The following is a 27,356-nucleotide window of genomic DNA, read 5'->3' as shown; positions in this document are numbered from 1 at the left end:
CCTCCCCAGATTGGTCCGGGCGGTCCTCCGCTCCAGCAGCGGAAGAGACCGCCTTGTGGAGGCAGGTCTTACCTGAACGATAGGTGTGAAGACCTGCAAGAAAAAGTTAGTTCACTTGTTTTCTTCACTTCTTTTAGCCGCGATTTTGTTGGATCGGATTCTCTGAAGGATTTGTAATATTTATTTTTCATTTGTTGAAAATATTTTTTTCCCATTCCCCCCCTCCCGGGGCCCGACTCTATCCTCGGCGTTACTTTGCCGAGGATCGCATTTGCCACCCAGAATCGGCTTGTAATGCCCATTTTATCCGCCAGGTGTTTTTTCCCCCCCATTTTTCCAGTAAATCGTAAACATGGAGTTCCCATTATTATCAATGAGAATACTGCAGAGTGATTGGTGATCCAGTCCAGGCCCACGTGACTGTAGCTTTTTTGTGCGATGGGGGAAATGTTCTTCCCATATGCTACGCATCGAAAGAAGGCCTCCGACCAGAATCGAAGGCGCCTCGGGACCACCAGGTACTTCTGCAAATAAATTTCGGGTCGGAGGCGTTCGTCTGAAGGAAGCCTCCGACCGGAATTTCAGCCCCAATATCCCGTTGTCCCATAATAGATGGTGCCCTTTTTCCTCCTTTTAACATTTTCTCTCTCGATTTTTGCGTACCAATATGACTTCACAATTCTTCTGTCAAGTTAGTGTACTAATTACAGATAACATTGATAAATGAGCCCATTTATAATTCAGTCATGTTTAATGCTGTGCACTTGATTAATTTACAGACCATTTCACTGCATATTAACATTAGGTTAAAGTGTCTGCAATATGACTAAATAGTGAATTCTACAGTTAAACCATAAAGAAGAATATATTAGGCTGCACTCAGGGCATCACGGAGAATTTTGACCTCCATTGTACGCTTTTACTTTTGAGCGCGCACACTCTTATTTATTCAGTTTTGTCTCCTTGCTAGTCCCTCTTGTGGTGGGCATCTGGGAGGCAGGAGTGGGTGCGGTTTGGTGAGCACTCCATTTCCAATTTTAGGTCATCTTTTGCGAAAAGCAGGTGCTCGGAAGGAGATAAAGGTCGTGATTCAATTGGTGGGTTTTGCAGGCACACAAAAATCTACTCATGCAAGTTTTACTCTTGCATTGAAGAATATTACAACTGGGTACAAGCTTGCAACACCTCTCATTAATGTATAGCTAAACATACCACAAAAAAACTTCTGAGTATTAGTCAAGTTTTATTTATCAGAAAAAAACCTACAGTACATTTCATATAAATTAACAGACCTCGAAAAAAAAAAACTCCAAATAGAAATACTAAATACAGTATTGCACTTGGCGATTTTAACAGACTATTGTCAACTTACAGCATTATACAAATATAAGTTATCCTGACACAATAGAATCTAAAATCGACATGCTGTTATATACCTACATTTAAATAATTTAATATTTTGTTGTCTTATGAACAGCAATAAGACACCAAATTTACATTTAAAACACAAAATAACGATGAGGTGTACAGATAAGTGTTTATTATAATAGCTTTATAACTTAATCCTAGTAAAAGCTTAACAGCAGTGCATTTCATTGCCACAACCATCCCCAGCAAACAGAGCTCCACCTTAATACTAGGAAATGTCCACTGCAGACAAACTGCAACCCCCTCACAGCAATACCAGCTCATCCTAACCAAATCAAAAAATACTCGCAACTTTTAACTGTGGTGAGTAATCCCTTTGAGATGAAATTTTTCCGTATGCATATACCTTGCCAAAGTATAGCAGATCACAGGGGTTAGAAAGTGATATTTAAGAAAATAACGGATCTATTACTCATGCAGTTAGTGTTTATCCATTGGACAAAAAATCTAGAACCTGTCCAAATCACTGAATTAATTTATGCTGTCCTGGAATATATATATTTTTAATGTAAAATACGCAGTGCCAGTGAAAGGATTAAACACCTGCAATCACTGATTGTGTTGCCTTCCTCGACAAATCATCAGTTGAGTAGCTACTGACCTAAAGACCCGAAAATCCAGTATCCCTTCAGATCTGTAGTTTGCTGTGAAATGCTTTCCAGAAGATGTTGTGCCCTGTTGCTTTCCTAATGAGCATGCAGTCAGTGAATGCAATGCCCTTATGTAGCAGATAAAGAGTAGTACAATCATATGGCTGAATGGACCAATCAAGTAGTAAGCGATAACATCTTTTCTACGTAATGGGCACAGAGGAGTGTGATAATATGCCATTACATGGGTAGAAACGTATAAGGTAGAAACAGAAAAGGTGGTTTGCATGTAGTCTCTAATTCCTAGGGATAAGATTCATTAACACGTTTGTCTTTCATAGTCACTTTTGCTTTCTGTAAAATAAAAATAAAAAAGTGATTAAAATTTTAATTTGCTGTACAGTAACTCAAATACACAAACATGTTTAGCTTTGCTGAATTGTAAATGAATACTCGTTGGGAGAGATTCACAAGACTAATAGGGCTAAACTATCGCCTTCATTTTTGTCGGTTTTCTCGGCGGTACAGTTGTTTTTGATGAAAAACCGCCCAACGAAAGTTTCCTCTACTTGTTTATTTATTTTTTTTAAAAAAGAGATCCGCCCACATTTTGAAAAGACTGCTGGGTAGCAAACCACCCACAAGCACCGCCGAGAAAACCGCCAGGATCCAAGTTTGGCCTCAATGACCGTCGAGGAAAAGTGCCCATGAAAAGCTGCCTGGTGGTAGGTGAGTACCCTATAAAGAAATGTAAGTTAAAGTTTTTTATAATTATTTTTAAAATTCTAAAACAGTGATTACATTAAAAAAAGTGTTGAGAATGTTTTATAACTTTTTATTTTTTGTTTAAGTGAAAAAATATTTTGAGATTTCCTCCCTCCCTAGGCCCAACCACAGCGCTGGATGAAATTTAAAACATTTTTTTTTAAAGAACCACCCGTTCTTGCTACTTTCATCTGTAACTGCCCAGAACCACCGAGAATCTTGGTGTAAGAACCATTAATCTCGCCGGGCGATTTTAATTACCTAATTAGTGGAAACTTTCATCGGTGTTAACTGATGAAGCTTAGTGGTATTATCTGGACGGCAATCAGGTAGTGAGGGCCTTGTGGAAAGTCTACCCTAATACAGTTCAATGTATTTGCACAAGGAACTGGGAGCCACTTTAAATACTGTTTACGTGCAGAAGCACTTTTGCCTGAATACAGAATAGCACTAGGAGACTCAGAAGAACTGTCGGTTGAAAGTCAAGGTGGTGTTAATATGCTAATTTTGTTTATGATACATGCTGCGGTTAATTAAATCAAATCGTCTAGGCAACAAAATGCAACAATTTGTATTTCGATAGCTTCTTTACCATAGTAAAACATCCCAAGGTGCTTCACAGGAGTGTTATCAAACAAAATTTGACACCGAGCCACATAAGGAGATATTAGGATATTAACCTGTTGAAGGCAGGTTTTAAAAATGTGCTCATCTCTAATACCCATGAGACAGACACTATTGCTCTTCCAGGGCAATATTGTGTTGTTAAAAAAAATGTATGTTTGTCAGCGTTATTTAACTTTTGAAAGATATATATTGGATTCCTTTTGCCCTAAAATGGATGAAAGAGTTGAACTTATGCAAGGCAGATCTTTATAACCATTTTTTCCAGCGCCTCAGAGACCATGAAGAGAAAGGCGAGGAGTCCATAAAGAAATAACCAAAGAACCTCATTTAATGTTGTTAATAGATCCTAGCTCAGGGCCAGAGGGATTAAGAGAATTAATGAAGGGTCCTATCTCTTCATTACTTAATGTTATTGAGGAAGAATAGATACATTTCATAAAGTACGATAAATTATGTCGATTGATGCTGCTTATGACATTTCTCTTCAATATCCCGTAATAGAATGCTTATTCGATTGAATTTTTAAAAAATCGAGGCGGTTATTTAATATGTGACATTCAGTAAACTAAACAGTAACCAAGGTTTTTGTATGACCCTAGACTTTATTACAATACTAGAAACATAGAAACATAGGCCCCAAGTTTCCACATGATTTGCTCCTGATTTTTTAGGAGCAACTGGTGCAGAACGGAGTATCTTAGAAATCGGAATTCTCGTCATTTAGTTTGCTCCAGTTCTAGTCAGTTAGAACAGTTTCACTTTGGAACAGAATTTTTTTTTCAAAAGGGGGCGTGTCCGGCCACTTCCGCCTGTTTTCAAAGTTTCGTCAGTGAAAACTTACTCCAAACTAACTTAGAATGGAGTAAGTGAAGATTTTTATACGCTCGAAAAAACCTTGTCTACACTTTAGAAAATCAGGCGTACGTTACAAATCAGGTGTAGGGAATGGTGGGGGGGGGGGGGTTTAAAGGGAAGTTTACAAACATTAAACACTTCAGTTTTACAAATAAAGAGCCATCATCAATAATAAATGATAAATACATCAATAAATCAATCAAAAAAATTAATAAGGAATAATTTTTTAAAAAAATCAATAAATAAAACATTTTTTAACTAACCGACTGCAGCACCGGGAGCCCTCCAACAGCGTGCTGGGATGCCCCCCTCAGTGTGTCTCTGTCAGTGTCTCTATCTCTCTGTCTGTGTGTGTGTCTCATTCTCTGTCTGTCAGTGTCTGTGTTTCTGACAGCGAGGGGAGGGGGAGGAGGGGGGTAGAGGGAGAGAGGGGGGGGGAGCAGGGTGAGGGATGGGGGAGCGGGGGTGAAGGATGGGGGAGCGGGGGTGAAGGATGGGGGAGCGGGGGTGAGGAATGGGGGAGCGGGGGTGAGGGATGGGGGAGCGGGGGTGAGGGATGGGGGAGCGAGAAGAAGGAAGAAGGAGATGGGCGGGGGGGGAGAAGAAGGAAGAAGGAGATGGGCGGGGGGGAGAAGAAGGAAGAAGGAGATGGGCGGGGGGGGGGGGGAGAAGAGGGAGATGGGCGGGGGGGAGAAGGAGGAGATGGGCGGGGGGGGAGAAGAAGGAGATGGGGAGGAGATGGGCGGGGGGGGGAAGGAGATTGGTGGGGGGGAGAAGATGGAGATGGGGAGGAGATGGGGGGGAGGAGATTAGGGTGGGGGAGGAGATTGGGGGGGGGAAAGGAGATTGGGGGGGGGAAAGGAGATTGGGGGGGGAAAGGAGATTGGGGGGGGGAAAGGAGATTTGGAGGGGGGGAAGGAGATTTGGGGGGGGGAAGGAGATTTGGGGGGGGGGAAGGAGATTTGGGGGGGGGGAAGGAGATTTGGGGGGGGGGAAGGAGATTTGGGGGGGGGAAGGAGATTTGGGGGGGGGAAGGAGATTTGGGGGGGGGAAGGAGATTTGGGGGGGGAAGGAGATTGGGGGGGGAAGGAGATTGGGGGGGAAGGAGATTGGGGGGGAAGGAGATTGGGGGGGAAGGAGATTGGGGGGGAAGGAGATTGGGGGGGGAAGGAGATTGGGGGGGGAAGGAGATTGGGGGGGAAGGAGATTGGGGGGGAAGGAGATTGGGGGGGAAGGAGATTGGGGGGGAGGAGATTGGGGGGGGAGGAGATTGGGGGGGGGAGGAGATTGGGGGGGAAGGAGATTGGGGGGGGGAAGGAGATTGGGGGGGGAAGGAGATTGGGGGGGGGAAGGAGATTGGGGGGGAAGGAGATTGGGGGGGAAGGAGATTGGGGGGGAAGGAGATTGGGGGGGAAGGAGATTGGGGGGGGAAGGAGATTGGGGGGGGAAGGAGATTGGGGGGGGGGAAAGGAGATTGGGGGGGGGGAAAGGAGATTGGGGGGGAAGGAGATTTGGGGGGGGGGAAGGAGATTTGGAGGGGGGAAGGAGATTTGGGGGGGGAAGGAGATTTGGGGGGGGGAAGGAGATTTGGGGGGGGAAGGAGATTTGGGGGGGGGAAGGAGATTTGGGGGGGGGGAAGGAGATTTGGGGGGGGGAAGGAGATTTGGGGGGGGGAAGGAGATTTGGGGGGGGGAAGGAGATTTGGGGGGGGGAAGGAGATTTGGGGGGGGGAAGGAGATTGGGGGGGAAGGAGATTGGGGGGGAAGGAGATTGGGGGGGAAGGAGATTGGGGGGGGAAGGAGATTGGGGGGGAGAAGGAGATTGGGGGGGGAAGGAGATTGGGGGGGGAAGGAGATTGGGGGGGAAGGAGATTGGGGGGGAAGGAGATTGGGGGGGAAGGAGATTGGGGGGGGAGGAGATTGGGGGGGGGAGGAGATTGGGGGGGGGAGGAGATTGGGGGGGGAGGAGATTGGGGGGGAGGAGATTGGGGGGGGGAAGGAGATTGGGGGGGGGAAGGAGATTGGGGGGGGGGAAGAGGAGATTGGGGGGGGGAAGGAGATTGGGGGGGGGGGAAGGAGATTGGGGGGGGGGAAGGAGATTGGGGGGGGGGAAGGAGATTGGGGGGGGGGGGAAGGAGATTGGGGGGGGCAGGGGAGAGGGGGAGGGAAAGGAAAAGGGGGAGGGAGGCTGAACGGGCTGGGCCCGAGACTTCGGGCAGGGCCCGTCCCCAGCACCAGATTTACAGGTAGGTGGCGTTGGGTCGAGTTGGGGGGGTGGTGGAAGGGAGGTCGGTTTGGTTTGGGTCGGGGGGAGGGAGGGAGAGGGAGGTCAGGTCGGGGGGAGGGAGGTCAGGTTGGATCCAGTCCGTGGGCGGGGTGGGAGCAGGAGTCGGGTCGGGGTCGGTGTCAGGTCCGGTCCGGAGGCGGGGATGGGAGTCGGGTCGGGTCGGGGGGGGGGTGGGGGGGGCGCGAGGGGGGAGAGCGCGAGTTGGGTTGGGTCCAGTCGGGGGGGGAGGAAGCGGGAGTCGGGTCCGGAGGCGGGGGGCAGGAAGCGGGAGTCAAGTCGGATCGGGAGGAAGCAGGAGCTGGCCGTGGGAGGAGCCTTATCAACGCAGTCCCAGTGAGGCCATTCGGCCAGGGCCTGGGGCTGCGTGCTTCGGCCCCTCCCACACAGTTTTGGGCGCCTGGAGCTACTGCACATGTGCGCCCACTGTAGCGCGCATGTGCAGAGGTCCCGGCACTGTTTTCAGCGCTGCGCCGAGGGCCAGAGGACCTGCAGGAAGGTGGAGAATACGGAGGTTTTTTTTAGGTGCACTTTGTGGCGTGATAAACGGGCGTCCAGGTCGGGACTGCGCCGTTCTAGGCGCGGCCCGAAACTTGGGCCCATTGAAACATAGAAAATAGGAGTAGTAGGCCATTCGGCCCTTCGAGTCTGCACTGCCATTCATCATGGCTGATCCTTCATCTTAACACCACATTCCCTCCTTTTCCCCATACCCCTTGATGCCTTTTGTTTCTAGAAATCTATCTATCTCCCTCTTAAATATATTCAGTGACACCTTCACTGCCTTCCGTGGTAGAGAATTCCACAGGTTCACCACCCTCAGTGAAAAAAATTCTCATCTCGGTCCTAAATTTTCTACCCCGTATCCTGAGATTGTGACCCCTTGTTCTAGACTTCCCAGCCAGGAGAAACATCCTCCCCGCATCCAGTCTATCCAACCCAATCAGAATTTTATACATTTCAATGAGATCCCCTCTCATTCTTCTAAACTCTAGTGAATACAGGCCTAGTCGACCCAATCTCTCCTCACACGACAGTCCTGCCATCCCAGGAATCAGTCTGGTGAACCTTCGCTGCACTCTCTCTAAGGCAAGTATATCTTTTCTTCGGTAAGGACACCAAAACTGTACACAATACTCCAGGTGTGGTCTCACCAAAGCCGTGCAATGAAGGCCAACATACCATTTGCTTTCCTAACAAGTGCACTGCCATGTTTGCTTTCAATGACTGGTGTACAAGGACACCCAGGTCCCTCTGTACATCGACACTTCCCAAGCCATCACCATTTAAATAATACTTTGTCCTTATGTTTTTCCTACCAAAGTGGATAACTTCACATTTATTTACGTTATACTGCATCTGCCATGTGTTTGCCCACTCACTCAACCTTGCAAATCGCCTTGCAATGTCTTTGCATCCTCCTGACAACTCACAATCCCACCTAGTTTTGTGTCGTCAGCAAACTTGGAAATATTACATTTGGTTCCCTCATCCAAATCATTTATATATAGTGAATAGCTGGGGCCCCAAGCACTGATCCCTGTTGGACCCCGCAAGTCACTGCCCACCATCCCGAAAAAAAACCCTATTTATTCCTACCCTCTTTCTTGTCAGTTAATCAATTTTCAATCCATGCCAATACATTACCCCCAATCCTATGTGCTTTAATTTTGCACACTAACCTCTTATGTGGGACTTTATCAAAGGCCTTCTGAAAATCCAAATGCACTACATCCACTGGTTCTCCCTTATCTATTCTATCAGTTACGCCCTCAAAAAACTCCAGTAGGTTTGTCAAACATGATTTTCCGTTCATAAATCCATGTTGACTTTGTTTAATCCTGTTGATATTATCCAAGTGTGCAATTATCACATCCTTTATAATAAACTCCAGCATTTTCCCGACTACTGATGTCAGGTTAACTGGTCTGTAGTTCCCCGTTTTCAATCTCCATCCTTTTTTAAATAATGGGGTTACAATTGCCATCCTCCAATCTGCAGGAACTGTTCCATAATCTATAGACTTGGTGCTGAATGTGACATCATCATCATCATCATAGGCAGTTCCTCGGAATCGAGGAAGACTTGTTGCCACTCCTGAAAAGAGTTCTTTGGGGGCTGAACAGTCCAATACGAGAGCCACAGACTATGCCACAGGTGGGACAGATAGTCGTTGAGGGAAGGGGTCGGTGGGACTGGTTTGCCGCACGCTCTTTCCGCTGACTGCGCTTGATTTTTGTATGCTCTCGGCGTTGAGACTCGAGGTGGTCAGCGCCCTCTCGGATGCACTTCCTCCACTTAGGGTGGTCTTGGGCCAGGGACTTCCAGGTGTCAGTGGGGATGTCGCCCTTTATCAGGAAGGCTTTGAGGATGTCCTTGTAACGTTTCTGCTGCCCACCTTTGGCTCTTTTGCCGTGAAGGAGCTCCGAGTCGAGCACTTGCTTTGGGAGTATCGTGTCTGGCATGCGAACTATGTGGCCTGCCCAGCGGAGCTGACTGAGTGTGATCAGTGCTTCAATGCTGGCCTGGACAAGGACACTAATGTTGGTGCGCCTGTCCTCCCAGGGGATTTGTAGGATCTTGCGGAGACATCATTGGTGATATTTCTCCAGCGACTTGGTGTTTGCTGTACATGGTCCATGTCTCTAAGCCATACAAGAGGGTGGGTATTACTACAGCCCTGTAGACCATGAGCTTGGTGGTAGTTTGCTTGGTGCACCTGTGCACATACAGAGGCTGAACTCCAGGACATAGTCGACGTATTTACTGAGACGTACGAAAACATGGGCCTTACGCTGAACATCTGTAAGACAAAGGTCCTCCACCAGCCTGTCCTCACTACACAACACTGCCCCCCAGTCATCAAGATCCACGGCGTGGCCCTGGGCACCATGGACCACTTCCCATATCTCGGGAGCCTCCTATCTACAAGAGCAGGCATCGACGACGAGGTCCAACACCGTCTCCAGTGTGCCAGTGCTGCCTTCGGCCGCCTGAGGAAAAGAGCGTTTGAAGACCAGGCCCTCAAAACTGCTGAATGTGTAAAGGCACAGGAGTGTACGGTGAGTGGTCACTGATGCTGAACACAAGAAATAGTACAGCACAACTCAAGAATGTAATCATCTTCTGGGAAAATCTGTAATAAAATGTAGCTTTCATATAGGGTTAAAAGTGCTGAGGACCTAGAGGCCGAAACTAGGCCCCGCCCCAAACAGGACACACCTACCGTTTTTGAAAGTTTTTCTCTGCCCCAGAACATGGAGGAGCCCTTGCAGCGGATCCGCCGCCCTGACCAGTTATCAGTGCCGCTTTTGACATCAGCATGATGTGGACATACCGCGTTGCGCTGATGCGTCACAACATCTCTCCCCTTCAGTTAAAGGGGAGGGCCACGGTGAACTCTGCAGCCACTTCGTGGCAAACACTAGACCACCAGGGAGGGCTTCGGCCAGGCCGGGCCAGCAGCCTGACACCCAAGAGGGGGTGCCAGGCTGCCCGCTGGTGGCCCAGCCGAACCCGCGGCCACAACTGACCTGGCAGTCGGCAGACAAAAAAAAATTAACATGGCGTCACCGGCAGGGCCACCTCCCCTTCAAAATCGGCCGCGCCACAGAAAGTGTACCGACAGCAAAAGCGGACAGTGGCACTGCTCTGAACCTGAGGAAGAGCAATTTTTAAAATGGCGGCTCCTCCGCGCAGGCTCTGCAATGACCTATGGCCGCCGCTTTCAGGCTGCCAGAGGTCTTTATAGAAAGATGCAATTTCGGCCCTCTAGTGCTTATTTATTGGGAGCTGTTAATTTGCCTCGCTTCCCCCTCTTTCCCTCCCCCCCCCCCCCCACCACTCCATTCTATTATTTCATTATTTTTAAAAAGAGGAAAGGCAAAGAGAAGCAAGGCATTCCACAGCTTTAGGATCCCAGGAAAAATGAGAGTAGAAGACTTTGAGGTGAGTCTTGATTGCAAATTGGTGAGGATTGGAAAGCAGAGTATGTGGAATGTAAAAAGAACAAGAGTGCAAGACCAAAGGAGCACTGTCCATGGTAGCATTGATGAAGTAGAGAAAGAAGAAAGGCTGACAGTGGAGAGAGGGGAGCGCTCTTGATTTTCATCTCCACTAAATATAAATAAAAAATGGGAGAGATGCATAATGGGCGGCTGATTCGATGTGGCCTATCATCCAAAAGTCAAAGTTACCCCCTACAAATGGCAAATCCGAAATGGTGTAGTCAATGGCCAATAAAGGGATTTAGTTTGGTGGAAGAGAACAGATAAAGTCCATCTTCATATGGACATGATTTAAAAAAAAACCTTTTTGCAGAATTATATTGAAGCAGAACCACAATCCATAGGTTTACATTGGAACTTGACTGAATTGGTCGGCAGGTTCATTTCTTTTATTTTAAAAAGGCTAATTTGGACTGTAATTTTCATTAAGCTTTTCACTTTTTTTTTACAATTACAGAAAACAATCTAGGAGTCGGAATGTTGAGGCATACTATTGCTCATTTTATCCATTTGTTTTTATTTTCATTGAGACATCGTGCTTTTTATTTGAGCTGCACGGTCTATTGAAATTTCAATTTAAAAAGAAAACAAGTGTAGAAATGATGGTCCCCTGAAGCTAATTTTAGTTTGAACTCAAAGGACTGATACAACAGTTGGTGAAACTGAACCTCTGGCGTTTCCTGGATGCTTATTTTGAATCTGAAAAACACAATCACGCTGCTTGAGTTTCAGGTATTTTGCTAAAGCATTTTTCTTTGCTAGGTCTTTGGCTCATAGGTTGTTGGCATTCGTACTTTGAAAGGAAAAACATTTTTTTTTAAATAAAAGAGCTCAAAATTATTGTGTGTCATTTAACAGTCTGATTCAGGGAATGTGTTATAAAGTCAGTACCATGCTGCTCCCAGGCCTCCAGTCTCGGTGTATGAAAACTGGCTTAAATGCAGGAAAATGCTGATCGCCGTTGATTTCATGGGGGTTGGAGCCATGATAATTACCTTCTAACTGTTTCTGGCGAGTGCAACGATGGAGTGGTGTAAAGGTCTCAGGAAAATATGGAGTGCCATAATTAATGACGCAAATCACTTACTCCATAATTTCCTCTTCCTTTTGTGCCGTCCAAGGGACCCTACAGCGTAGATGCATCATTAAATTAGTGCAAATCCCCAGGAAAATCTAGGTCGATAGTTCATGTCGTGCAATATGCCAGGTCATTATCCCTGCTTCTCGTTGACACTCTGTCTGACTTGATACATGCATCTCGACAGAACTGGAATCCTGCGTCTGAAGAAACTGAGCTGGGACATCCTCGTCACTCGAAGGCTTTTTGTGCAGAGAGGGAGACGATTACATATGTTCCCGGAGGCTGCCTGAAATCAGTACAGGAGCCTCGTTTCAACATTGAAATAAGGCTCTGGCGCTCACTTGAGACCCCGATTCCTAAATTTGTTTTTACCAAGTCGAAGCTTCCACTGGAATTTCAGAGTCTTGAGCAGCCTAACTAGTATCCTTAGTGGGACCGCTGGAGGCCATGCCAAAAAGGATCCAAAGCTTCCAACGTTTTGTGGAGTCAGAAGGAGCAGGGTGCTCCTCAAAGCAAGTGCAAGTCCTCTAGCCCGCTCTCAATCACTTCCCTTCCTCCAGACGTATCTCTGGGCCTCGGCGCACAATTACATTTTTACAACCCTGACAAAGGAGTTGCCCGATTGGAGCCTGCCGCTCGCTTGATTTATTCTGATGCGGTCAGAGGATGAATTTTCTTCTTAGGCCTCTTCGTTCTGGCATGTTGTGTCATTGTGCGCTTTCAGAATTGCACCCGCTAATGGATTTAGGCCCTAATGTTTTCATTGGCCCCCCCCTCTCCTCTACAATCTCAGTAGCTGCATGCGCAGACTGAATAGGAACGAAGTCTATTTTCCTTGGAATACTCGAGTTACCTTTCCTCCCTGCTAGAGTCAAGCGCAGTTGGCAAGGTGCTGTGATCCTTGCTTACTAATTTAATGAATATATCAACTAACTGCCGATTCCCAACGTCAAAATCCCATTGCAGCTTCAGTTGGTGAATGTAAAAATTAGTGATAATTTCCACATTTGAAAACAGAAAAATTTACATAATTTTGTTTTGGAACTCATGGCTTCCAAATGGTTTCCCAATAGTTGTTTCAACAGAAGTCAATACCCAACATTCAGTTCTTCCTTTTAAGCCCTGAGTACATGCATCAGAGAAAACAATCATACCGAGAGTCAATAAATGGCCAATCCCAATTATCATCGGAGAACTGGAGTTCTTCATCTCTCCTAAACATATTGCGTTAACTTACCATTCCAGTTTTGACTTTTTCCTTGACGGAGTAAGACCTTTCTTTCTTCTGACTATATACATGTGCTTCCGCCTCTTTGATCCTAAAACGAAAACAAGAAAAAAAAGTTATTCTGCAGATGTGCGGATCGTGTCTAAACTGCAGAACTAAGCAAATGGGCAAACTGTTCAGCCCGCAAAGTGATCATGCCAATGCTGACACATGGCAGTAAAATCTGGGCAATAAAATGTGCAGAAAGACATTAAACAGAAGTAGCTGTCAAAGGAAAAAATTACGGTGACTGGGCAGTATTGGCGATTTGGAAACAATCAGCTGTATATTAGACACCAGATAGGGCCATTAAAACTTGGCTCAAATAAGGACTTAAAAGGAGGAGGGTGGGGCAGATCTGGATAAAATGAAGGATAAAATGACTGAACAAGAAAGTTTAGGGAACGATTTATGAAGAGTGACATACAATTTTGAGACTCTAAAATTTCATTAACTTGCTCACTATAATTTTCATACAAATAATACTGGTGGACACAATATAGAGTATTGATATTACTCAGAAAAATGGTTTTATTTGCTCTCATAGAATCAAGGAAATTGCCTAAACTTCCAATACAATGTGTACTACAAACATCACTTTGACTGATTTACTGTACATACCATTGTGGAAAGATATTGATTGGCACGTGAAGTGCTTTGAAGTATATGAATACACGTCACGTAGAAAAATGATTTTATCCATTTGTAATGTTAAATGTCAAAGATTTGGCAACACTTACAGAAACAAATCAATTCACTGTGTTCTTGGACTAAACTAAAAAAAACTTCAACTGTGATGGATTTTTACCAGCGATGAACTCTTTCCTCAGAGTTTAAGTTAATACAAAAGGAATGTTTGTGTGGTTTTAAAGAGCTTATCAACGGTACACATTTTACAAATTGTACCTTCAGGCTATGAATAGCAAAATATTTTTCATGTAAATACAGGATCATTTAGCTGAAAATTTAACCAAACTAATTTCAGGCTTTAAGAAAAGAAAGTTGCAAATTAATTTCTGTGTCAACCCAAACTGCTTTTAGCATTTATACAGGAGGTAAAAATGGATGAAATCGCCCAGCAACATTTTTTATTGCACATTTTAAACCATATCGTCACTATCACGATTGCAATTCAACTGTAGCAATTAAACTGGGCTACCATCAGGCCTCTGATATTTCTTTCAACTTCACCCCTTTCCACTAGTGATTAAAATGAATCAACATACAGTCCTGGTAAAGACAATTGGAAGCTGTCAATTGGTACAATGTTATCATCCGCTTCCTAACACGGCAGGGATGTAGCCCAAGATAATGACCCAGAAATTGCGGTCGGAGGCTTCCTGTGGGCAGATGTCTCCAACCGCAATCATTTCTACGAAAGTGCCAGGTGGTCCCGGAGGTTTGGCGACTTACTGTCCTGGGGCTCTACACGAAGGCCAACATAAGGGCCCATGTATCCCAGGAACGTACGGGTTTCGACGGATCTCTGGGATCACGTGGGCCAGCCCAACCTATCAGAGTAAGGGGAACCCCATTCATACTTATAATAATATAGTATGTATGGAGCTGCCATAAGTATGAATGGGAATACCCCCAAAAACACACAAGTACTGAAAATAAATTTAAGAAACACATTACATATTTAAAATTAATTAAAATGCAATTTAATTAAATATTTTATACAAAAACATTTTGGGGGGAATTTAAACAAAATATGTTTTAACAGGGCTAAAAATAAACTTACCTTAATGGAAGAGTTTTTAAATATATAAAATGAGTGGTAACATTTAATTTTTCTCTTTTTTTAAAAAGCTCTTACGCTGGTAAAAGCAGGCCATATGCTTGCTATTACCAGTGTATGAATTTGAAGGACGTTCATGGGCAGGAGTTGGGCAAAGAGGGCCTTTTCCTTCGCATGCGTGCAATCTGTCAAAAGAAATTTGCGGGGACCCCACGAGCGTATGCACTTTGTACGCGCCCGTGGGAGTGCGATTTCAGGCCCAATGACAAGTACCAGTCAACAGGAGGTTCAGGTAGCAGGTGGGGTTAGAAAGTCATTGGCCAAATGGTAAATTGCCACATTTGGTGGAATTAGAGACACATCCCAAAAGATGTGACGAGGGGATGGGTGAGGCACAAAGGGGGACTGAAATGAGTACATTTAGAGTTGCACAGAGAGTACTGTGAGCACCCTGTGTGACGTCTGATATGAAATATCTCGGTTAAGGGTAGTTGTTAATCCTGAGGCACACCAAACCTATTCACCCCATACACAAGGTCATAGGTTTCAGACCATTAGAGGCAAGGCCAGATTAAAATTATTCTGTTGCTGTGAACATGGATAACACGCATTTGGGAAAATCTGTAATAGCATTTGAAGTTTCAATCTCAAAAATGAATATTTGTAATAGACCCATTTGTAGTCACAAAAGTCATGCAGGGTTGAGGGTATTTGGTTATATGGAGAAGCAGAGAAGGTTAAGCATAGATATAATAGAGGCATTCAAAAGTATGAATGGTTTTGATAGTGTGAATGAGGAGAAACTGTTTCCACTGGCAAGAGGGTTGGTAACCACAGAACAAAGATTTATGATATTCAGCAAAAGAACCAGATGCGAGATGGTGATTTTTTTACACAACGAATGATGATCTGGAATGCACTACCTGAAAGGGCGGTGGAAAAACATTCAATAGTAACTTTCAAATGATTCTTACAGCTGGAATTATACAAAAGATGAAACAATGCTATTGCGAATATCGATCCAGATATAAATCTCAACTAAATATAATATCTAGCAGATGCTAGTCGATTCAAACGAAAGTTCATACAACTTACACTTGTATAGCAGCTTTAATGTAATAAGATGTCCCAAAGCACTTCACAAGTATTTTGTTAGTAATTTTTTTAAATGTTGTAATATTGTTGTGCTTCTAACATAATCGAACATTTGACACAATGTCCAGACTCCATTTCAAGAACTAAATGAACCTTCAGGTGGCAGTTGCTAGCAGAGCATCGGACTGGCTATGCAAGTTCATACAAAACTCACCAACATGTTTCGTCAGCAAATTGTTTGTGTCCACGTCAATAATTCTTTAATGCTTTGCCGCGTATGTATTGTGAATGCAGTGTCTGAGCAATCCGAGTCAAAACTCTACGTGGATGCCTGATGGGCATCTTCTGCTCACATAGATTAAATGTGATACTCAGAACAAAATAGATGGTGGTCCGTCTGTTTGAAAGTTATAAAAAATGGCCTCTCTTGTAAAGCTGAGATCATTCCAAAATAATTAAACTTACAATTAGCAACAATCTGCTCAAAGCAAAGTTACAAAAGATGTCTTTTATTTGGGAGGTGGGTGGGGGGGGGGGGGGGGTTACAGAAGAACGGCGTTTACTGATGAGAGTGGTAATAACGGATTCTACCAGTGGTAATTGGGAGAGCAGCTTTGTGATAATTTCGATATTGCTCACCACTCAGACCCATGTTTCGAACAACACGAGAAGGACTTGTGTCGACAAAACTGGACGATTGCTGGTTTTGAGGGGATGGGAGGGAAAGAAAAGTACTAGTTAACCTGCATTGCATCTGCAATGTATTCTTTCTGCCCTGAGTATCAGCTGTGGTTGGTGGGTAGCACCCCGGCCTCTGAGCCAGAAGGTTGTGGGTTCAACTCCCACTCCAGGGACTTGAGCACAAAAAAAAAAATCTAGGCGGACACTCCAGTGCAGAGTTGCGGGAGCTTGCGTTGTCGGAGGTCCGTCTTTCAGAAGAGACATTAAACCGAGCCCCCATCTGCCTCAAGTGGACGTAAAAGATCCCATGTCACTATTTTGAAGAAGAGCAGGGGAGTTATCTCCGGTGCCCTGGCTAATATTTATCTCTCAATCAACATAACAAAAACAGATTATCTGGTCATTATCACATTGCTGTTTGTGGGAGCTGGATATGCGTAAATTGGCTGCCACGTTTCCTATATTACAACAGTGACTACACTCCCAAAAGTACTTCATTGGCTGTAAAGTGCTTTGAGACTTCCGGTGGTCATGAAAGGTACTATATAAATCAAAATCAGTCTTTCTTTCTATAATTGGGATGTTGCAGAGGGGAACCCTCAGGAAGCACCCAATTTTGGTGCGATTCGGTGCATATAAAGTAATAGCGAATTTATTCAGTTCCAGCGCCTCTGGAACTAAACTTGGCTGCGGAAGATAAGCAGGTGCAGGCCATCACCAAAGGCACAGTGTCTGAGCTTTCACTATGTTGTCAGTCAGGTACACTGCCTCAGGCTCAGTGAGAAAGTACTGACCCGTGAGTAGTGCCTCAAGGGGCTGCAGGGACACACTGATGGAGCAGTGTCATCTCCAAGAGGGCGATGTCTAGTCACTATTCAGCAGTCCGGATGACAGTGCCAGTAGCCATTACCTTCACCCCCAGCAAAAATCTTTATGTTTCTGGCTCCTTCAAGACAAGCTATTGGAGACCTAGACTGTGCCTCACAGTTCACTGCTCACAAATGCCTCTCACTGTTTAGTTTTAGGATGATCTTCACAATGTAGTGGGAGAAAAGGCTGCACAATTCTACGGCACTGCTGACTAGCCACCGGTACAAGGCGGAGGAGCGGCGAGAGATCGTGCCGGAGGAGCAGCGCATGATCGTGGTGGAGGAGTGGCAAGAGGGTACGGGGCCCAGAAGAGCCGAGGTCCCAGGGGCAGCATGGGCCAGCTCACACTGTGAGGTGTGTGCCCGTGTCAAGCCCGTGTGGTGGTTGATGTACAACGATCACCGCATGTTAAAAAAATCCATGCACAGGCATCTTCCACCCTTTCAACTGGAGTTCAGGACAGGAATATCGGGTCCTTCATTGAAACATCTGTGAACTCAGGTGGAAGCAAGTCATCCTCGTTCAAGGGACTGCCTATGATGATGACAAGGGGTATGCAGACATCTGGGTCCTTGTCATAGAGGCCTACTAATGTCGCTTCAGTATCCCTCACTTTGCCGGGCTTTCAGTTTGGTTTCGATGTTTATTATTTGTTTGTGAATTCACATTGCATAAGAACATAAGACCTAAGAGCAGGAGTCGGCCATTCGGCCCTTCGAGCCTGCTCCGCCATTCAATAAGATCATGGTTGATCTTCAACCTCAACTCCACTTTCCTGCTCTATCCCCATGTCCCTTGATTGCGGCGATATGTGTGCGCACTTGGTCTGTGCAGCAAAGCAGGTCTCCAGTCATCTTGGTTAACCCCTGCCACTGGATAAAGGCCTAGTTCGGTCAAGCCCGTGTAGTGGTTGATGTGCAATGGTCACCACAAGTTAAAAAAATCTACGCACAGGCATCTTTCACCCTTCAATTGGAGTTCAGGGCTGGAATATCGGGTCCTTCATTGAAACATCTGTGAACTCATGTGGAAGCAAGTCACCCTCATAGAGGGACCGCCTATGATGAATGTCGCTTTAAAGACTGGAGCACCAGGCATTATTAAAAGATGCATCTAGCTGCCACTTTAAGGAACCTCGATGTCCAAATGTACAAAAGAAACTGACCCAAAGCGCCTTCAGTAAAACAGTCTTTAGCACTTCCTCCACTTCCGTCAATGCTCATCTTTTGTTGTGGTACTTGTTAGAATTTGGCAAAAACAAACTTTTTGGACATTGTTACTATATTTCACTAAACAGCAGAGGAGCAGACAGCACTGACTTGGAACAGGTCCAAACATGTCTCACAGGAATACACATCAGCTGGGCGGGAATGAATCAATGGCTGAAAGCAGGAACATCATGGTTGATGGGCGCCTTTTGTCATATAATGGGAACCCATCAGTGAGACATTCAGTAAAGTGGCCGGTGTTCAGGCCATCGAAAGAAAGGAAACGAGGTGGCCACACAGACTCGTCGGAGCCACACATCGAGGTACAGCCCAGTTGACAAAGGAACAGGCTGGAGATATGTTTTGCTCTTTCAGTTGCACAGCCTCAGGGAAAGAACAGTTGAACTTTTGGGCGAGAAGAAGCTTTTTTCAAGTATAAGAGACAACAGTTGCAGCCATCTCTCGCTCTCTCTCCCCTCTTCCATACCTGCTTGCTTTGTTCAACGCACAAGGACTGAGCACTCTGTCTGGGACGGGGAGAAGAAACACCACCTATGAGCAAAGAGAGCCTCGCTATTGCGACTGGGAAGCTGACCTTGAGACTGGACTTGAATATCACAGATTGGTACAGAAGCAGAAGATACGCCTCATCGGGAGAAGCAGTGAGTAAGCCAGAGGGGTAATTGGTGAGCATTTATCCCAGCCCACACATCTTTAAGACCACTGCATAGTGTGAAAGGGTGTCATGTGTCCCAACCAAGCGTTAGGGGTTTATTGGGGAAGTTTTAGCACAGATCGTAAGCGTACGCACAATTCTATTGGACAGATTCAGTGGTGCACTTTTGAATCCGAGCAGGGGTGTTTTAGACATGGGTACTTCGCGTTAGGGGCCTGTTTAGACGGGCCAGAACTTGTGTGTTGTACTCTGTTTGTTTGTTTTACACCACCAGGGTGTGTTTTACTGGGTGCAGGTGTGTTTTTTTAACTTGAATAAAAGCATTGTGACGGCTGAGACTGAAAGATCTGTCTCTGACTGTATATTACTGTTCACGACGATAATTCAGGTGTCTAGAACTATTATAAGAGGGGTGATTCGAAACCACCAGGGGCAAAACCATTTACAGACTGCAATATTCTACACATTCTCAGCAGAATTTATATATTGAGTGCATTAACTTTAGTGAATAATAAGTGAATGACATCAGTGAATTTTATTACAGTGCTGTCTTTGGGGCTTGTGCGGTGTTTTAGTGTCACACTAACCTACCATCTCTCTAAATGATGTGGAAAGGTTAAGGCCCAGAATTTGTTGTAACTGGTCAACGAACGGCGTCCGCCATAAGTTAGACTTGCCCTTGCCCATTTAATCTCCATGGTATTTTGTCTTGCAAGTTGCTGGAAGTGGGAGATGGAAACAACACAGTGCCCTCAGCAGGGCTAACAATTGCTACCTCCTTAGCCAAATGAACAGCACAGTCTGAACCAGGATGTGTCAGCTAGAACAGTAAATTCAATGCCAGCCAGAGCCACAAAGCAGAGTGCCCGCTCAGTCTGACTGGCTTCATAGAAACATAGAAAAATAGAAAAATAGGTGGAGTAGGTCATTCAGCCCTTCGAGCCTGTACCGCCATTTAATAAGATCATGGCTGATCATTCCTTCAGTACCCCTTTCCTGCTTTCTCTCCATACCCCTTCAACCCCTTAACCATAAGAGCCATATCTAACTCCCTCTTGAATATATCCAGTGAACTGGCATCAACAACTCTCTGCGGCAGGGAATTCCACAGGTTAACAACTCTCTGAGTGAAGAAGTTTCTCCTCATCTCAGTCCTAAATGGCCTACCCCTTATCCTAAGACTATGTCCCCTGGTTCTGGAATTCCCCAACATCGGGAACATTCTTCCCGCATCTAACCTGTCCAGTCCCGTCAGAATCTTATATGTTTCTATGAGATCCCCTCTCATCCTTCTAACCTCCAGTGAACAAAGGCCCAGTTGATCCAGTCTCTCCTCATATGACTGCCCAGCCATCCCTGGAATCAGTCTGGTGAACCTTCGCTGCACTCCCTCAATAAGCAAGAAAGTCCTTCCTCAGACTAGGAGACCAAAATTGAACACAATATTCCAGGTGAGGCCTCACCAAGGCCCTATACAACTGCAGTAAGACCTCCCTGCTTCTATATTCAAATCTCCTAGCTATGAAGGCCAACAATACCATTTGTCTTCTTTACCGCCTGCTGTACCTGCGTGCCCACCTTCAGTGATTGATGAACCATGATACCCAGCTCTCGTTGCACCTCCCCTTTTCCTAGTCTGCCGCCATTCAGATAATATTCTGCCTTCGTGTTTTTGCCCCCAAAATGGATAAACTCACATTTATCCACATTATACTGCATCTGCCATGCATTTGCCCACTCACCTAACCTGTCCAAGTCACCCTGCAGCCTCTGAGCATCCTCCTCACAGCTCACACCGCCACCCAGTTTAGTGTGATCTGAAAACTTGGAGATATTACACTGTATTCCTTCATCCAAATTGTTAATGTATATTGTAAAGAGCTGGGGTCCCAGCACTGAGCCCTGCGGCACTCCACTAGTCACTGCCTGCCATTCTGAAAAGGACCCATTTATCCCGACTCTCTGCTTCCTGTCTGTCAACCAGTTCCCTATCCACGTCAGTATATTACCCCCAATACCATGTGCGTTGATTTTGCACAACAATCTCTTGTGCGGGACCTTGTCAAAAGCCTTCTGAAAGTCCAAATACACCACATCCACTGGTTCTCCCTTGTCCACTCTGCTAGTTACATCCTCAAAAAATTGCAGAAGATTCATCAAGCATGATTTCCCTTTCATAAATCCATGCTGACTTGTTCCGATCCTGTCACTGCTTTCCAAATGCACTGCTATTTCGTCATTCATGATCGATTCCAACATTTTCCCCACTACTGATGTCAAGCTAACTGGTCTATAATTACCCGTTTTATCTCTCCCTCCTTTTTTAAAAAGTGGTGTTACATTAGTTACCCTCCAGTCCATGGGAACTGATCCAGAGTCAATAGACTATTGGAAAATGATCATCAATGCATCCACTATTTCCAGGGCCACTTCCTTGAGCACTCTGGGATGCAGACTATCAGGCCCCGGGGATTTATCGGCCTTCAATCCCATCAATTTCTCGAACACAATTTCCCGCCTAATAAGGATATCCTTCAGTTCCTCCGTCTCACTAGACCCACTGTCCCCGAGTACCTTCGGAAGGTTATTTATATCTTTCTTTGTGAAGACAGAAGCCTAATATTGGTTCGATTGGTCTGCCATTTCTTTGTTCCCCATTATAATTTCACCTGAATCCAACTGCAAGGGACCCATGTTTGTCTTTACTAATCTTTTTCTCTTCACATATTTATAGAAGCTTTTGCAGTCAGTTTTTATATTCATCAGTGGAACAGTGTACACAAGTGCTTGTCTCGTCAAACATGGCACCTTTGGGCAGCTGACTGCATATGTGAGTGGCCGACTGCGAGATCCTGAAAATGACTCCCGCAGATCCCTGGAAGGAGCCTGTGAGGGCGGTGGTCACTTTGACAGCCACTGGTAAGGCACCAGGGCAGCAGGTCTTCTTTAAGCAGGCTACAAATGTCTGCCATGACCTGATGAGCTCACCTGAGCCTCCTGGTTCACATGTCCAGGAAGCTGATTCCCTGCCTGTATCCCCTGTGTTGCGGGAATCACCTCCTGTGAGGTGCACCCCTGTGCTTATGCCCTCTTTCCTGTGGAGCGGCAGGTTGGTGAGGGGAAGGCTGGTGGTGGTGTTGATGCTGGGGCTCATCTTGGTCCAAATTGGAACTCCAAGGTAAAATAGTATAAGTGGCACCCCTGCTGATCTGATAGATGCCAGGTAAAGTGGAGATCAGAGGCACAATCCTCCAATGTAGTGAGAGTGACTTCCAGAGTTGTAGAAATCACCTGCAAACTCCTGAAAGAAAACTCTCAGCACAAATGGTATCAGCAAGAGCCTTTGCCTTAGGCAAGGAAGGTGTGAGAATTTGCGATTTAAAAAAAAAGTCAATTGTTGAACTCCCACAATGGCCGCTCTGCTCTCGCCTTGCTTTCACTGGGGAGGTTCAGCAAGCCTGGGAATTCCGTGAACAGCCAGTAAAAGCTGCAACATCAGGTTAAAAAGGTTGTCACTAGCCTCTAAATGAGCTCTAAGCTGTTTTAAATAAGTCACCTGCTGCTCCCGGGCAGGTCTCTGTTGCACTGACTAACGCGGCCACGTTAAAGGTGGAAGTCAGCAGGTTTAAGCCGGCTTCCTGATGCGTTGTTAATTTCAGCAATTTAAACTGCTCCCTGGCTTGCAAACCTGCACACTCTTCGAAGTCAAAATTCAGCCCAAGGAGAGGGAAAGAAGATTGGATCGAGAGAGGGGAAAAAAAGGACAAAATTATTTTAAAAATCTCCAACTACAATTAAAACCTGAAAGAATGACACTCCACACTTGTAATAGTTGATTTTCAGTGCCAGAGAGGCTGATTGGCAATCACATCGTCAAAAGAGTACTTAGACTTGAAATAACTTGACTTTGTGGCAAGTTTAGTTCTTATCTGTTGTGAAAATAGAGGAACCTCATGCCACTCAATGCATTTCAATGGTGAGGCAGACAACAGAATCTTCGTTTTCGCAAAGCTAACGGTGGAGCGGCGTATCTCAGACAGCAACTTTTGGATTTCCATGTTTAACCTTGCATTAGCCCTCGCCTGAACTTGCTGTGCGATTTGCGCATAAATAATCCGGCAAGTGCCATTAGCCGTACCGTTATTTTAACAGCCAATTCTAGGCTGGCTGCAGGGTTTCACTAACAAACTATTACAACTTTGTTGGCTCTATATCTCATAGACTGTGAATTGCAAGGGCACTGCGTGTGCCAGCCACATCAGAGACTGCAGCATTGCCCGCTTTAAGCCCACTCCTCCCAGGCTGGTGCTCCAGGTGCCATTGTGGACGAGCACATGCTCATTAAATCCTTTAAAGCTGTGTGCTTTCTCTCCAAATCCATGCAGCACCTGCCACTACAAATGGTTTACCTCACTCGAGTATGCTCAATTCTACTGTAATTTTGCTGAGTAAACAACTGGCTTTGCCTTTTCCAGTTTTTCTTATCCCCCATTTCCTTAACTGACACCTAACTGCAATTCACAGCCGATTTAGATGATTAGTGGTGTTCTCTTTTCATTAGTTGGCTCACTCTGAGGGGGAATTTTGCCAAACAGTAAATTGGGTATAAACGAGTAGGAGCAAGTTTATAAAAAAAAAAATTCTTAAGGCTTTGGCAATCAGGCAACGCTAAAATTGGATTTTAGAAGTGCTGCGATTGTAGGAGGGAGACAATATTAAGAGACGTACAAGGATCCAATTTTGAGGTCTGAGGGAATAATGAAAGAAAGTAAGAGACTGCGCAATGAGTAAAGTTGAAATGTAGAATAGTGTACGTGGAACAGAGGAAAGTTCAGAAGATCACTGATCAGAGTAATATTGATAAAATAAAGACAAGATAGGATACAGCAGACTGGCTGGAGGATGGAAATGAAAGAGACTGCCCACCACATGTCCATCTTATACTGAACATAGAAACATAGAAAAATAGGTGCAGGAGTAGGCCAATCGGCCCTTCGAGCCTGCACCACCAATCAATATCATGGCTGATCATTCCTTCAGTACCCCTTTCCTGCTTTCTCTCCATACCCCTTGATCCCCTTAACCATAAGAGCCATATCTAACTCCCACTTGAATATATCCAGTGAACTGGCATCAACTACTCTCTGTGGCAGGGAATTCCACAGGTTAACAACTCTCTGAGTGAAGAAGTTTCTCCTCATCTCAGTCCTAAATGGCCTCCCCCTTATCCTAAGACTATGTCCCCTGGAACAGAAGTGTAAGGAGTGGTACATGAATCTCCCCAAATATAGAACCATTATTCAAGTCTTTAATGCAAAGTCGCATTTGGTATGAAAAACAAAACTAAGCATTTTGGTGGCAGCAATCACAACTTGCATTTATAACGCAGTGAACTGTCGTCAGGCGTCCAACAATATTTGATACCGAGTCGCACAAGGACATATTGGGGCTTGGTCAAGAGGTAGGTTTTAAGAAGTGTGTTAAAGGAGGAGAGTGAGCGTTAGAGAGGCAGCAAGGTTTAGGGAGGGAATACCAGTGTTTACGCTCTAGGCAGTTGAAGACACGACCGTCAATGGTGGTGCAATGAAAATCGGGGATGTGGAAGAGGCCAAAATTGAAGGAACGCAGATATTTTGGGCAGGATGTAGGGCTGGAGGAAGTTAGAGATATAGGGAGCAGCGAGATCAGAGGGGGATTTGAAAACAAGCGTCATGATTTTAAAAAATCAAGGCAAAGCTGGACTGGGAACCAACGTAGATCAGCGAACACAGGGGTGATGGGTGAACTGGATTCGGTGAGCAGACTGTGGCTGCAAAAATGTCATGGCGAATGGAGGACCAAAGTATAGACAGTTGGGAATTTGAAAGTGCCATTGTAAGTGACACAGGGAAATATTTTTCCAGGAGCAGAATCAGAAGGAAGTGGGGTTGGGAAAGAGAAAGGGGGAAGAGTGTGGAAAAGGATGTAAGGAAGTACTCAGATGGTTGTATCTGTGATTGACAGGATGGGAGTGCAGAGGTCATGTAGGATAGCAAGGTCGAGAGAGTGGCCTTGAATATGGGTAGGCAAGCTTACATGACGAGATAGATTAAGGGCAGATAGGAGAGCAGTTAACTCAGAGGAGGGAGGGCATGATGCGTTTAGATAGAGATTGAAATCACCAAGGATGAGATGCTGCTCGATACAGAAGCTGAGGGAGGAAAGCATTGAAGATATCTAGGTGAGAAACTTGGCTGGAAGTTACATTTGAAGTTAGAGAAGATTGTGGAACCAAGAATCAAACCTTCAAAAGACAAGAAACAGTAGTGAGAGAGGGGGACCGTCGCAGAGCGGGGGAGGGGGACCGTCGCAGAGCGGGGGAGGGGGAAGCTAAGGAGTGGAGGAAAGAAAATATCCTGGAAAACCCCAAATTAAATGAAAAGCAGCAAGAGGATGAATAAAACCAAAATGCTTATAGCATACAAGGAGATAATTTGGCCTGTTGTGCCTGTGTCAGCGCTCTGAAAACAGTATCCATTTAATACCATTCGCGGTCCTACACCCATAGCCTTTGAAATTGTTCTTTTGAAAGTATTTATACACCTTCCTCTTAAATTTTTCTTCCAACATTGTTTCTTCTGGCAATCTGTGTCCCAACAACCATCATCTTAATAAAAAATATCCTCCTAACAAGTCCCTTCAATCTTTTTGGCAACAATGCATTTATGCCCTCTAGCTACTAACTTCATGGCTCTTGTAACCTAATAGCCATGATACTGGACTAGCAATCCAGATGTCCTGAGTTTAAATCCCACTATGGCATGTTATGAATTCAATAAATCTGGTAATATGTTGGCAAGAGGAAACATGCCTATGCAAGGTACCGGATTGTTGTAAAAATAAAAATAAATGGATGCGCGGCCCATTTACAATTTCCCGCATCCTCGAAATATTACACTGAAAAAGCCGGTCCCGGGCTGAACAAGGCCAGCAGAGACAGCTGCGCACCTTAGAGAACATTGCCCAACACTGATCCCCACCATTTAACATCTCTCTAGCAAAACATCATCCAACCACTTTGGTTATTTTGTTCTGTATTCACCTTCCGACCTATACCATCACATTTTCTTAAGTCTCATGTTCCTTAACTTTAATAACAAGCCTGCTATCATCACCTGAACAAATGCCTTTGAAACTCCATATATACATTCACTGCATTACTTTTAGCCATACATTTCATTATATCCTCAAAAAAAAGTTTGCCAAATGTGACTTGACTTTTTCACCCCATCTTAATTAACGTACTACTTTCTAGGAAAGCATTGATTTTATCCTGTAATGTGGCCTCTTGTAGCTAATTCACTGATGTTAAGGCTGACTGATCTATAGCTACATGGTGCATTTCTTTCACCTTTTTTGATCAAAAGTTGTTACATTGGCAACCTTTCAGTCCTCTAGTGTAACCTCCATTTCTAATGATGCTTTCGCTCGGATTTCCCTCAACTTTCTAGCGTGAGTGCCATTAGGCCTCAGTGCCTTTCCTACTTTGAATGCCAACAATTTTTCACTTCCACTTCTTTATCTATAGTTATTCTACCTAATTGCTCCACTTTGTGTTTCTGCACCCTTCATTTCTATGGCCACACTTCTGTGAAAACTGAGGCAAAGTACTCATTTAGTATCTCTGCCATCTCTTCATTTACTGGAAGGTATTCTTTCCCATCTCTAATCAACTCTACCCATTCTTCAGCTATTCTTTTACTTTTCACTTGTTTATAATAATCCCATTCCTGAACTCTTTTTGCACAATTCCAATATTCGAGTGCTATAATGGAATCTGTGATGAACACTGCCATCCATAACCCCTTTTATTTCTATTCTATCCTGCTGAATATTTTGTAACGGAGTGCTCAGCTCTGATTCCAGCTCTAGCCTAAAACCTTTACCCCCCCCCCCCACCCCCCCTTGCCCTAGTTTGTTCTCTCTGCTTCTTCTGGCCCCACAAAAAAAACAGCGGCCTGCTGGAACAGAGAAATAAAAAAATTTTTAAACGGAGGCCCTTTTGCAGAGTGGCCCCCTTTAAGGATCACTGGTTTACCGTTCACCGACTGGTACCAATGAGCGTGCAGGGTGTATACTCTATCCAGCTGTACTTCAAAATTGCAATCGGGATCCTTCAATGGCGGAGGAGCCCGATTTGTTT

General features: G+C 45.1%; 1 protein-coding gene across 1 annotated transcript in view; it reads right to left on the bottom strand.

The window, feature by feature from the left end:
- Positions 1–1,403: 1,403 nt before the first annotated feature.
- The window catches only part of fmn2b (formin 2b), a 596,705-nt gene continuing 570,752 nt past the window's right edge, over positions 1,404–27,356 (bottom strand). The window contains exons 19-20 of the mRNA XM_070890955.1: positions 12,874–12,955; positions 1,404–2,372 (exon numbers count right to left, since the gene is read on the bottom strand). Of these exons, the coding sequence (XP_070747056.1) occupies positions 2,322–2,372; positions 12,874–12,955 (133 nt within the window). The 3' untranslated portion in view covers positions 1,404–2,321. The remainder of the gene's footprint in view (positions 2,373–12,873; positions 12,956–27,356) is intronic.

This window comes from Pristiophorus japonicus, chromosome 9 (genome assembly GCF_044704955.1).
Source record: "Pristiophorus japonicus isolate sPriJap1 chromosome 9, sPriJap1.hap1, whole genome shotgun sequence".
NCBI classification, from domain to species: Eukaryota; Metazoa; Chordata; class Chondrichthyes; family Pristiophoridae; genus Pristiophorus; species Pristiophorus japonicus.
Note: the sequence above shows the minus strand (reverse complement) of the source record. Positions and strands in the feature narration are given on the sequence as shown.